This window comes from Peromyscus leucopus, chromosome 10 (assembly GCF_004664715.2).
Source record: "Peromyscus leucopus breed LL Stock chromosome 10, UCI_PerLeu_2.1, whole genome shotgun sequence".
Classification (NCBI taxonomy): domain Eukaryota; kingdom Metazoa; phylum Chordata; class Mammalia; order Rodentia; family Cricetidae; genus Peromyscus; species Peromyscus leucopus.
Window position 1 is genome coordinate 60549727 of NC_051071.1, and position 13704 is coordinate 60563430.

Here is a 13704-nt window from a genome sequence, read left to right on the forward strand (position 1 = left end):
GTACCACACCTACCCCCTTTCCTGGATTAACTTATTTTAGTTCACATGCTCTTCCCCATCTCCCATCAGTCATAATTGGTGTCGGGAATCCTCTGGAGGTCGGAGCTTCTTGTCACAAGTTGGCAGCCCATTGATGCCATCTTTTGCTTTTCAGGATGTGATCCGCGCCATGAACGTCAACCCCAAGATCTCCTTCCCTCCTGAAGTTGACTTCTGCCTCCTCCACGACTTCATCCAGGAGATATGCTGCATTGCCTTTGCAATGCAGTCCTTAGACCCACCACTTGATATCGCGTTTGGGGCCGATGGAGAAGTCTTTAATGATTGCAAGTAAGAGACATAGGGAGCAGGCGCTGAAAGATGCTCACTGTCTCTGCTCCCCAGGAAGATGAAGGGGAGAGAACCCTGGGCAGAGAAATCAGTAGCCACTCCCATGCCATGAGTTTCTCTGTACTCCGAACCCCCTCTTGGGCTCATTCTTCACTGACCATATTAGCTTTGGGGAGACCTAAAGAGTTGCCTAGAGCCTGGTTGGAACATTGGTAGTTAAAAAAAATGTATTCTGTGAATACAAACACAGTTTTTAAAGATTACTTTTTGTTATTTTTATTGTGTGTGGGGTATGCACATGTGTGCACATGTGTGCAGAGGGACGCTCCCTGTGGAGGCCAAAGGTTGATGCTCAGAGACACTGGTTCTTACTGCGTGATTTAGGCCAGGTCTCTCCAAGTGTGGTGTGTGCACCACCAACCTCAGAAGCAGTCCAGGCATTTCTTAGGGATGCACACATCTGTACCACAGAGTGTGCTGTTTGTTTGCTGCAGTGGTTCCAGCGTGGGGCTTGGGAGGCTGCAGCTCACAAACACCAGGCACACTCCATGCACGCTGACGTGCTGGACTCCTGTTTAGAAGTATTAGATTCTACCCAATTTCACACGGTGAATATTCCACTAATAAATCAGAAGAAGTTGAAATAGCCTGAAACATTCATTGAGATTTGACAAGATCTTAGCCATAGCTGGAGATCACCTGAACAGGGCTCAAACTAGTAGTTAAGAAGGCCAGCCCTGGCTTCAAGCTACTTAGATTTGAATCCATTCACTATGTGATCTTGGGTATGGTCCTTTATTTTTTCTGTCCTTCAATTTTCTTCTCTTTCAAGGGGTGGGGGGTAGTAATGCTTCTTCCTCAGGACTGTAGAAGGCTAGCTGTGATAACTCAGATGCAGCATTTTGGATGATGCCAGGCATGGAGTGAGTGGTCAGGAGTAAGAACTCTGCTTCTTTGTTTTAGCTGTAGTTCAGGATAAGTAGCCAAGACATCCATGCCACAAAATACACACACACACCCACACCCACACACACACACACACACACACACACACACACACACACACACACAAATTGGGAGTCACCAACATCTTAATTCAGATACTCATTTATCTGCTGAGTATCTTCTTTGGATGTGGTCACTGAGACCCATTCCAATCTAGCTATGTAAACATTTGCCTAGATTTGCGTGAGAAATAGAAATTGTAGAAAATCTCAGAGGACTCGGTCTATGCTTCTAGCATTTTCTAGACTTGCAGCTCTTATAATTCTGAGGAGACTAGAGGTGGGATGAAGTTTGTTGACGTGATGTGTTCTTAGCAAGTCTGTGCCAGAGGCCGGTTGTTCCTGGTTTCTGTTCGAAGAGCATGTGTCCATCTCCTTAACCACGGAATGAGGATCCGAGACCTGTTTAGACCCAAGCCTAGTCAAAAATGAACTTTTCAGTTGGGTTTCCTCTGGTTATGCTACAGAACGCTGAACTTCCAGCTGGTGGCCATACCCCAGTCGTAGAGTGCATGCTTAGCCTGCACAAAGCTCTGGGGGTGACCGCCACCATGGAAAAACAGTTTCTTACTCTGTTCTCTTGTGCATCTCCACAGGTACCGCCGCAGCTATGACTCGGATTTCACTGCTCCCTTGGTCTTTTATCACGTGTGGCCTGCTCTCATGGAGAATGACTGTGTCATTATGAAGGGAGAAGCTGTCACCAAGAGAGGGGCTTTTGTACGGTGGCCTTGCATAGTGACAATTCATCCCCAGTGTTTGATTCACAAGTTCGAGAACATTTATAAACCCAAAGATTCTATAAAAGAAGTTGATAGAGTTGTTTGATAAGATTTCATACGAAGGAGAAGGAAAAACAGCTGTCTGTTGTTTGGAATGTCCCACAATTCTTTGCAATTCCCCGGCAATGAATTCATTGCTGCTCTTCTGTCTAAAGATGGAGTTAGCCGTGATTTATTTATTTCTTCCATCTTAGAGATATTTTGACATTTCTCCATTTGGGGAAATTATGCATGTATCCTGTTTTTCTTTCCTTGGTATGATGTATAGGGAAGGGAAGGATGGAGTAAAATGGGGCAGAGAAGGTGGGGAGAAAGAAGCCATTTGGCTTTGGAAGGATGTTTCCTATATAGCTCTTGGTTATAGATGGTTTGACTATCTTAAAAAGTTGAATAGCTTTCCAAATGGAGTCCTTAGTGTGTGTGTGTGTGTGTGTGTGTGTGTGTGTGTGTGTGTGTGTGTGTGTGTAGTTTGTGTGCTGGGATTCATGGTCACAGGGACTTTGGATATGCATATACCATGATGTATTATTTACCTCATCCTTTCCTAGACAGAACCAGGTGAATTCTGAAGGGAGCCCCTTGGTGCAGAGCCGAGGTGGGGGTTTTGGTCCCTGTTTTCTAAACTAGGTGAGAGGGGAGGTGCTTTGAGGCTACTCATAGTAGGGGAATAGAGAAGTTTATTAAACAAACAAACAAAACCTTAGAATATTGGTGTTTGTTTTACAAGTTCAAATCCCATTGTAGTGAAAACTACCTCCATAAAAGTGTTTTGTGTTTCAAAAACTGAGCTTATCAAAATTGGCTTTTGTCCCCCTGACAACACATGAGCTCTCCAGTGAACATTTTCATAACACAGTATTCTTGCCCTTACAACTTCCTGTTAGGAAATTTTTACTAATGGAGTGTAGTTTGGAAGGAGAGAGGTGACTCGGTCACAACCTTTATGATCATGTCCAAGAGTTATTGTCTATTGATCCCCTCTCTCACAAGCACACTTACATTTGCCCCTTTTATGGACACACAATTAAAACAGCACATCTACCATGAATTTGGTGTATAATTTTCTTCATATGGACTTAGTAGCTGGCCCTGCAGAGGCCTTTTATTGTGTTCAGTGAGATTTCTTTTTTTCTGTGGTCTATATGACCTCGGTGCTGCATTTACATGGTAGATACTTAAAGTGAACAACCAGCCAGCCGTGAATCCCAAAGCCAAACGTGAGGACTAGCAGTTTACTCATGAAAACACTTCTCCGAGCACCAGAACGGGAGCACCCTCAAGTTTGTTATAATGGGGTTTTACTGGAGAAGTTCCTGCCACATACTGTGTGGTAGGAAATAATAGGAGTGTTGCTCACACTGGTGACAAGGGCAAGAGCTGTCCTGTCAGCCGAGCCTGTGGTAAGCCGCGTCTGCCCTAACAAACTCATGACTCCTTCTCTGTCTCTCTTTCTCCTCTTAGTGGAGTTCTGTGCGACCTATAACACGCTGCCGCAGCAGGAGTTTAAGTCCCGTCTGTCCCCGTAACCGCATTGGATTAAGCACGGTACGTTCCCGTCTAGTCACTCATACAGAAAACCTTCTGCGTTGATACTTTGCTGTGACAGGGGTGTTGGCCAATCTGTAGATAGTAAGAAAAGCTGTTGCTCTGAGACAAACCCTGTGTGTCTTTGTTTTGTGTTGTTTTGTTTTTTATACCATGATGGCTAAGAAACTTAGTGTCCTAGAAAGAGATGGAAGTGCTTGTCTTTTCAGTTTTCCTGTTGAGGTCTTTCAAGGAATGAAAGACTTTACCTCTTTAAAAGCTGTATCCTTTGCAACCTTGAAGAGGCTGTTAGGGAACAGACAGTTGGACATGGGACATTTGAGTCACAGAGCTGAACACAGGTCCCTGTTTTTTGTTTTTTTTCCAGAAATTAATACATGAGTTTGGAGGGATTACTTAAAGAGTCTAGACTGAAGTACTCTCTAAAGGGCAGTGAAAGTATTACTTTGTCACCAAAATCAGTAGAAAAGATAAAATTAGTTTCTTTGTATATTAATCCTTGGAAAGATTACTAATCTATTTAAATTAAGAAGTAACATAAAATATTTCTGAGGGCTGGAGAGGTGGCTCAGAGGTTAGGAGCACTGGCTGCTCTTCCAGAGGTCCTGAGTTCAATTCCCAGCACCCACATGGTGGCTCACAAGCATCTGTAATGAGATCTGGCACCCTCTTCTGTATTTGTAATAAATAAATAAATCTTTAAAAAATATTTCTGAAAACTCTCACTATTTACATCACAAATGACTCATCCCTGTCCACTTACTCATCAAATAACGCTTAGTCAACATCTGTTGAATGTGGGGCTGGACCAAGAAAGACAGGCTACAGATCTACCATTCCTTCAGCTGGAGAGTCTTCCTATGTGTGTTTGACCTTATTCTCAAGGACAGAGCAGTGAAGGACTGCAGGTCGGAATACCTCACATCTCCCACCTGTCTCTGGCAATGTGGTGGTGGAGCTTCTTCTGCAGAACAGCTCTGTAATTACTCAGACCCACCATCATCTCTGAGTTTAGCAAGCATCCACTATTCCTCCAATAGGCTCCTTCTCAAACAGAACTCAAAGGCCAGATGGGAGGGACGCAAAAATAACGAGATGCAGTCTTCTCCGCGAATGGGCCACCCTAGAGGAAGATCAGTGTACTTTGAACAACTTAGCTGGATGATCACGATGCAGATCAAGTTCAGAGGTCCAAGGGTGATGTGGTATGATGTAGTCTGTAATGTAAACACCTAGAGGTGGTGAGGAAACAGCATGGAAGCTGGGACTTGATTGGTTTTTCAGAATGGTCAGATGTCACAGAGGAAGAAAACCACATAAGAAATGCTAGGGAAGTAGAAAAGACCAACAATGGACACAGTCCTTTTGCTCTTGAGGATTTTATAAAACTGAATTACATTAATAAATAAATGTGTACAGGTAGGTAAAAAAGAGGACCATGTGTTTAGTGACCTGATGAATAAAAAGGGAACCTTGGGAGCATCATAATGGGATGTCTCCCTATCCCAAGAGGAAACGGTGTATCTGAGGGGAGAGTAGTTGAGACTAGTATTAGAAGATGGTTCTCCAGCCCTGGAGATTTGGACTGTGGATTCTCAGTAGAAGTTTTTATCCAAGGGGAGTGTCCCCCACACTGAGTCCTGAGACGTGTTTGAACCCATTTCTCTTTATCATTCTATGCTCAGGGAGAGCAACATAGATTCAAGTGTAGATGAAGACATAAAATACATTCTCAAAGATGAAACGGAGCCAGCTTCCCTTCTCTGCCCATCTCTGTCTCCCTTCAACAAAGATAGCACCTCCAAGATGAAATGTAAACACTTTGGTTGGGCTGTCTTTTAGGCTTAACTAGGGCCATGCTTCCCACAGAACAGATTCCACCTTGGACAGTATCTAGTTACCTAACCTGTTTGAGAGTTCCCAACAGGAAACAGGCTTGTAGCTGGTATCAGACATGAAGGCACAGTATGGTAGTTTCTTCTTAGGGAAGGTAATGGTAAGATTTGAAAATCCTTCTTTTATGGATGCTCAGACCTTCCTTAGTATAAGGGCAGGGTTTGGACTCATGAGAACTTTTATACAGAGTCTTGGAGCTAATGTCATAATTTTAGCTCTTATTAGTTATTATATTTAAAGAACTTCTCTCCCATTAAGCCATTGAATCTGTCATAATTTTAGCTCTTACTAATTATGTTAAGATGTTTTCTCTTCTCCTAAACCATTGAACCCAACTTCCAACCACCACTATGATTTAAACCAAATTAGATGTGCATTTACTTAAAAAGCTAGGCAGACTCATGTGATGTGGTGTCTCAGAGCAACTAACTGGCTAGTTTTTGTTTTATCTTACTATGTTTTATTTTGTTATGTTTTGTTGTTGTCTCTTAGAAACCTGTTCTTTTTTCTTTTCTTTCTTTTTTTTTAAAGAGCAATTTGCTACTCTCTCTCTCTTTTTTTAAAGATTTATTTATTTATTTTATGCACATGGTACTCTATCTGCTTGTAAGCCTACATGACAGAAGAGGGCATCAGAGCCCACCGTAGATGGTCGTTAGCCACCATGTGGGTGCTGGGAATTGAACCTGGGTCCTCTGGAAGAGCAGCCAGTGCTCTTAACTGCTGAGCCAGCTCTCCAGCCCCCTGGCTAGTTTTAGGAATTACTTATGTCCAAGTGATTCATTCTCTGAGCGCTGCATATTGTTCAATTCACCACACTCTTTTCTGTTTTCAGATGTCTCGGAGTCGGAGTCCTTCTCCAATAAGATGTACATTGCCAAGTAAGTGGAGCAGTCAAAATGGAGCAAGCTTTCTACTCTTTAGACATCCTCCATCTTATGCCACATTTTGGAGCAAAATGATTATACTTGGGGAATATTTTTCTTCTCCAGTTCATACTGTTTATTTCATTTCTGGGCCCTCTCATTGATGGTGCCTGAGCTGGTCTCATGGTTTACAGAAAAGCAGCCTCCATGGAGAGATTGAACTGCTACGGCCCTTTCTTTGTATTTAGACACCTCTGAAGAATGTGCAAGAACGCGGCCATAGTAACAGGCTGTTTGTTTTTCTCCCTAGGATACTAAAACCACCAGCCACGTTTGTTTGCCACAGTCCATTGGAACAGCCAGCTTCTTCAGCGCCTCCGCCCACCTGACTTGTCTGCCTCCGACCTCACTTAACATGAAATGAAAAGGCAATTCTGTGTATCACTCCGCACAGAGAGTTTAATGCTTTGGCTCAGTGCCTTTGTGACTCTGGGTAACATAGCCGCTCCTTTTATTTTGTAGGCACAAATTCCACCAGTTTCATAAAGACAATGACGTAGGCATATAGGATCACATTCATGTGAACGAAGTCCATTACAAAGGAATGGACTTCCCTCCCAAAGAACTGGGCTCTTTCAGAGCAACCCTAGGAGCGAAAGTAGAAACCATTATCCAGCTGAGTCCCCAAAGGAGGACAAATGCTTTTCTTTGCAGAGTCATGCATGCTCTCATTGTTAGCGTCAGCTTTTAGCCCTGAAACCGTGGGTTCAGGGTTCTGATCCCCTTTCAGGGTTTCCAAAGCATCTGTAGCCCCAGGCTGGGAAGTTCATCCCAGCACCACTCACGTCAGGGAAACTGTAGACCATAAGAAGACATTAATTTAAAGGGATAGAACAGTTAGCTTGCTTCTCTCTTTGCACTTTGGCTGAATGTCAAAGCTACTGGGTTTTCTGTTTCCCATTTTCTTCCCTCCCTCCTCCCTCCCTTCCTTCCTCCCTCCCTCCCTCCCCTTCTTTTTCTTTCTTTCTCTTTTTGTATACAGGTACCAGAACTAACGCCCCCACATTCCCCCCTTTACATGTTTTCTTGCAAGATATACAATCAATCAACAAATTTAATCAACTAACAATTGATTAACAATCAAGCTTAATCAGCTAATGAACTAAACAGCTCATACATTGGCACCTTATTACGGATAGGTTAATGTTGAGTAATAAAAGATGCCCCAGAATCGGGCCACGTGAGAGGGCTTCCTAGAGAGCAGGGCTGTGGTTAGACATCAGCTTGAGATCCGTGTTCATCATCTGCCGTTTGTCTCACAGCTAGGGCCGTTTCAGAGTTTTAATGCATGTGTTAAACGTAGAGCTGACTACCCCCACACTTACTCCTCCAGCTGTGCCGAATTTTCCTGGCGTCTGCCTGTGACGTCACAGGCTATGACTGAACATCAGCAATGGGAGGCACCTTGCCACCGTTGGGCGTGACTTTCTGAGATGGCGGGCCTCTCAGAAAATTACATTTCAGCTAAAAGCCAGGCTTATCTAACTTAGACAGCGACAGCATTCCTGAACGACCAATTGTGTGATAAAACTGCAATAGTCGCTTGTGCTGTGTGACAAAAGGCCTTTCTATTTTGTTAAATGAACATTAAAATTTCCAACCAACCTTTTTTTTAACTAACCATCAAAATAATATTTTTTTTATTTTTCTTTATTAAGAAATTTTCTACTCACTCCACATGCTATCCACAGATCCCCTCTCCTCCCTCCTCCCATCCCCCAACCCTCTTTCCCAATCCACCCCGCATCCGCACATCCCCCAAATCGAGGTCTCCCATGGGGAGTCAGCAGAGCCCAGCACACTGAGACTAGGCAGGTCCAAGCCCCTTCCCACTGCACCAAGGCTGCGCAAGGTGTCACACCACAGGTACGGGATTCCAGAAGCCTGCCCATGCACCAGGGACAGATTCCAATCCCCCTGCCTGGGTGCCTCCCAAACAGTTTGAACCAAACAACCGTCTTCCATATCCAGAGGGCCTAGTCCAGACCCATGGGGGCTCCACAGCCACCCATCCACAGTTCATGGCAAAAGGCCTTTCTTAAGATCTTACTAAGTATTGAGGATGTCTCTGTATCTTTTTTTTTTCTTTTCCCCCTAAAACCCCATGTATCATATAATTTGGAAAAAACAGTCCAGTTATTTGCTCTCAATCCTATTGAGGCACTTTCCTTTTCTCAAGTTTCTAATTTGAGCTCTACTCGCGCAGAGAAAGCCAAATAGTGAAGAGCATCTTTTGGAAGGTGTCCACGATCCCGGAGGAGGCTAGCCTGTCCTCATGGCCTCTGGGTGTGGGTGGCTGGAAAGCTCTTGTTTCGCACTCTGGGTCAATGTGGGTTTCTGTGTTATTGCTCAGCATCTAATAAAGCCATAGTCGAGTGCTGTACTCTGACATGTCCTCCTTCCAGATTCTCAGGTTCCATGAGGGTGCTCCCCACCACCTTCACTAATCCATGATCGTGAACCACGGTTACACATTCATCAAGTAAAGACTGACCATAGCCTACCCTGGCTTGACCCGGACATAGCTGCAGCCCATGGGGGGAGCCAAACGGCTGGATCTGTTTTGTCTCAATCACAGCTCCTCTCGCCTGTTCAGGATGCTCCTGCGGACCCCCCTTAGCTGTTTTCCCTTACATGATTTCGATGGCTCCTCACAATAGCTAGGTGCGTCTGTGGCTTTGTCTATAAGGAACTTTCTTGTTCACTGCACTCTACAATCTTGTTTCAATGTCTTTTGCTTTAGAGTGAGACTCTGTCTCGTTTTCTTCTGTTGGTTCACAGTGCTGGTTCTTTACTTTTTTTGAAGGGGAAATTATACATTTACACACACACACACACACACACACACACACACACACACATATGTGATTTGTCCTATAGTGCTGAGGATATATATGTGGAGAAGGGCTGGCTTTATGGAGTTTAATGTCCCATTTAGCTGTATTCCTTTGTGATTTTCTGGTCATAAAGAACAGATGTGAATACATAAGAACTTAGAGCCGCTGAAAGCTGGGCCTGTAGTACACAACTGTAACCTCAGCACTTGGGAGACCAAGGCAGGAGGATTGCCAAGAGTTTAAGGCCAGTTAGTGCTATTTAGTGAGTTCTAAGGCAGCCTGAGCCACATAGGATAGCCTTGTCTCAACCAACAAAAAGAAAAACACACAGAGAGAAAGGTACAGTAAATATAGCGAAGAAAATGCTACATGAATCCCATGACGGATTCAAAACTATTATCAGGCAAGTATCTTTACATAGAACAAAGCTGTGGGGCGGCTGGGGAGAACGCCCCAGTCAGCACAGTGCCTGTTGTGCAAATATAAAAATCCGAGTTTGGATCTAGCACCAAGGATCCAAAGACTGAGCTAGAGATAGGTCCGCTGCTGGAGCTCCTGGTCCACCAGTCTAGAGAAACAGGTGAGCCCAGGTCGGGGGGTGGGGTGGGGGAGAATTATCTCAAAAAGAAGATGGAAGCAAATTGAGGAAGACCCTTGACATGGATTTCTAGCCTCCACATTCAACATGTGCTTGCGCGCGCGCGCGCGCGCACACACACACACACACACACACACACACACACACAAGGTGGGGGGCAGAAGGGGTTTTAGGAAAAGGAAGGGTAGAATAGTGTGGTAAAATACACTGGAGAATAGACCTCAACTTTAGAATCTGTACTCCTGGCATTGTTAAGCTCGTGTGAGATGCAGAATCAGTTCAGAGGACATAGCTTTGAATGTGTCGTGCACCCCCCCCCCCCTGCCAGTGCAGCTGTTTGCCTCACCCATTGTATCTTTAAGCTACAGGGCATGATCACTCTGATTTGCTTCTTTAGGCACACCATACGTCTTGTAGTGGGCATAGTGCAGCCAGCATCATCCTGTAAGGCTGGAGTTGGTGGGAGATTTCTTAGTGGTATTGCTTTGAAAAATTCCAGTCATATAACTAAGGGTAAGATGTTCCGGGGCCGGGCAGTGGTGGTGCACGCCTTTAATCCCAGGACTTGGGAGGCAGAGGCAGGTGGATCTTTGTGAGTTCGAGGCCAGCCTGGGCTACCAAGTGAGTTCCAGGAAAGGCGCAAAACTACACAGAGAAACCCTGTCTCGAAAAGTCAAACAAACAAACAAAAAACAAAACAAAACCCCAAAACGATGTTCTGGAACTTTAAACTAGAATTTATAAACTGCACTAGACTATGGAACTGTGAGCCCAGGAACCATATGGATAAGTGGAATTTAGAATGGCATGTTAGCCTTAATGCTGGAAGGAGCAGAGGCCTTGAGAATATGGTACGAATAGCTTTCTCGTTGCAAATGAGATGTAACCGGACAGTTTCACACTTGAAAAACAGCCCAGCAGAGGTCAGCATGAACACACTTTCCAGAGTGTCACCAACAATTAGCCATCAAAACTGGGCATCTACTTGTCCTTCTACGGGGTGGGTGACAGAGGAGAGTGCCAAGTGTGTGTATTGCAGATTTAATTACAAATTGGGTTTTAGTGATTTTAGAATTGTAATGAAATGACGTACTAAAATACGCTGTAAAATGTACTGGAAAAGCTACTTAGTAATTGGGCAATGGCTAGAAGACCCCGGGTGTCACACTGTAAATCAGGTCAGCAACTCACTTCTTATGTTGGGACACTGGGGCTCCAGGGCATTCTATTTCTAACGATACTTCTGTCTCTTTAGTTCAGGGAACAAGGTCCAGAGCCCCGCCATCAAATAGCATTGGCCCAGCCCTGTGGGTCACGAGTGTGTGGTAGGATGGGTCAGGGTTCCTTTGGTATCATTTGAGAAGCTTTTGCTGGGGTGTTACAGGCTATTCCAAGACTTCCAGTGGTTGGAGAGAGCTTTTAATGGAGCTCTTACAGGGTGGCAATTTAGAAACCCCGTTCCAGGACATGCTTGTCTTTAGATGTATTTTTTTTTTTCGTTTTTAGAGTTAAAGATGCTGCTGACTATTGAAAACCATTGTATTAACTTTTACAAGTGAATGACCTATCAGAGGGATGTCATCTACTAGACACACTGGCCTAGTCACTGAGCAGTGAGCGCTCTGCTGACAAGTGGCAGTGCAAAGTTGTGCACATTGAAATTTAGCTCCCACCGTGAGGCATTGTGGGGGTGAAATCTTAATTCTATGAGGCTTAGAAGTGGGACTTTGGGGAGGTGTTTAGTATTAGACGATAGAGTCATTAAGTGGGGGCGTGATTCAGTCTTGTTGGCTGCAGGGGAGACATACATACACACACGTACTATTTTCTGCTGCCTGGTGCTCTGTGCCATCTGTGGACTCTGTTAGCAAGAAGGCCATCCCTCCATGTGTCCCTTAGACCTTGTACCTCCAGGACCTTGAGTCACAATAAAGCCTTTTTAGAAAATAAAGTCATCTGCCTCTAGTATTTTATTACGGTAATGAAAGATGTACTAATACAACCAGTCATTGAATAAAAGACCCGAATCTACAATCTCTAATTTGTGTTCTTTATACATGCTTATTTTGCTTTCTACTATATATGTGTATATATAATATATATGTTACATAATATATGATATTCTATAATATAGTATATAATTAACTATTATAAACGTTGTATTATAAAATAAAATTCCCTCTACTTCCAATGCTGATGCCAGAGTTTACCCAGCATGTATGTTTTCCTTTAAATTCCCTGCCTGTACATTTTCATTTCTAATTTCTCTCTGGTTCGCTCCAAATTCTCCCTTTCCCTGGGTTTCAATTGTTCTTATCTCTTTGATACAAATCCATTTCCCCCTAAATGTCAGTACCTAACCCTTAGAGTAAGTACGAGTGAATTGAAGACAGCAAATGGCATTTCACATAAAGATTCATGTATGTCCTGATTCATATAATGCATTAATTTTACTGAACTTTCAAATAATTTCCAACTTTAAATATTTAGGGTATTAAGAACAAATTTAAAAAGTGAGTTATATGTACAATAAATCTGAACTATAGTTATTCTTAGCTCATTGAGTTCAATGAATATATTAGCTAGTATTTCTCAAATTTTTGACAAAAATACCTGTTATGCACATCAGAGATGCATTCTTGGTTTTCCCACCAAGCTTACTAAGAGTCTGTGGGGTATCTGTATTAGCAGGTCTTAGGTGATCATTGTTGCGATGAAACACTGTGACCAAAGCAACTTGGGAAGAAAAGGGTTTATCTGGCTTACATTTCCACATCACTGTTCATCACTGAAGGAAGTCAGGACAGGAACTCAAACAGGGCAGGAACCTGGAAGCAGGAGCTGATGCAGAGGCCATGGAGGGGTGCTGCTTACTGGCTTGCTGCCATGGCCTGCTTTCTTATAGAACCCAGAACCACCAACCCAGGGATAGCACCACCCACCATGGGCTGGGCCCTCCCCCATTGATCCCTAATTGAGAAAATGCCTTACAGCTGGATCTTATGGCGATGTTTTCTCAATTGAGGTTCCCTCCTTTCAGATGACTCTAGCTTGTGTTAATTTGAAATAAAACTAGCCAGCACACATAAACAGGCAGGTCTGAAAATATTGGCCTAAGACCATGTGTTAGTAACCCCACAAACAGAATGGCATAGACCCAATGTATTGCATAGAACTTTCTAAACGGAAAATGCTGTGCTAACCTAGTAACCTCTGAGTGTGTTCAACTATTTGTCTTAACCCGGAAATATGTAAGCCACTGAAAATTGAATATATTTAATCTTTATCTGCATGTATACCTAAAACACATGGCAAATTATAAGCTATACATTTAGATGGCCGATAAAAGAGGAGAATGAGAAAGAAGGTCAACATTTTCTTGGTTTTAGTGCCTGTGCAATTTTGTTGTTGTTGTTGTTGATATATATATATTCATTCTCTTACATTGTAGAAGTCTGTGTTCAGTGTGTGTAATTGAAAGTTGGAGTCATAACTAGGATTATGAGTCCCCATGGGTGCGTCTGATAGTCATGGTCACATGCCAAAGCTAGAAGTTACCTGGGTGACCGAGGCTTGTGATTACTCTGTTTGCCTAGATAAGGGAAAGTGACATTTGAACACCAGACCTCACAGGTGGCCTTCCTTGACTGGAATTCCCTCAGACACCCAATAGAAAAGTTTGGCCTTTTACTTCGAAAAATATCGGTGATCTCCAAGCTGTCAGAAATGAACTCAGCCCATTCTCTAACGAACAATGAAGCATTTCCCCTCTTTTTCTCAAAGCCC

The 13704-nt window shown here is 43.5% G+C and overlaps 1 protein-coding gene across 3 annotated transcripts in view; it reads left to right on the forward strand.

Annotated features, from left to right (window-relative positions):
* The window catches only part of Spata18 (spermatogenesis associated 18), a 32374-nt gene extending 25488 nt beyond the window's left edge, over positions 1-6886 (forward strand). For 2 of the 3 annotated variants that reach the window (XM_028864216.2, XM_037209100.1), the window contains 5 exons: positions 155-330; positions 1931-2054; positions 3578-3661; positions 6393-6438; positions 6734-6886. In XM_028864216.2, coding sequence (XP_028720049.1) covers positions 155-330; positions 1931-2054; positions 3578-3661; positions 6393-6438; positions 6734-6741 — 438 coding nt within the window. In that variant the 3' untranslated portion in view covers positions 6742-6886. Of the gene's footprint in view, positions 1-154; positions 331-1930; positions 2105-3577; positions 3662-6392; positions 6439-6733 lie in introns of those variants that run through there. The other variant, XR_005092341.1, reaches the window with a different exon arrangement.
* Positions 6887-13704: the final 6818 nt, after the last annotated feature.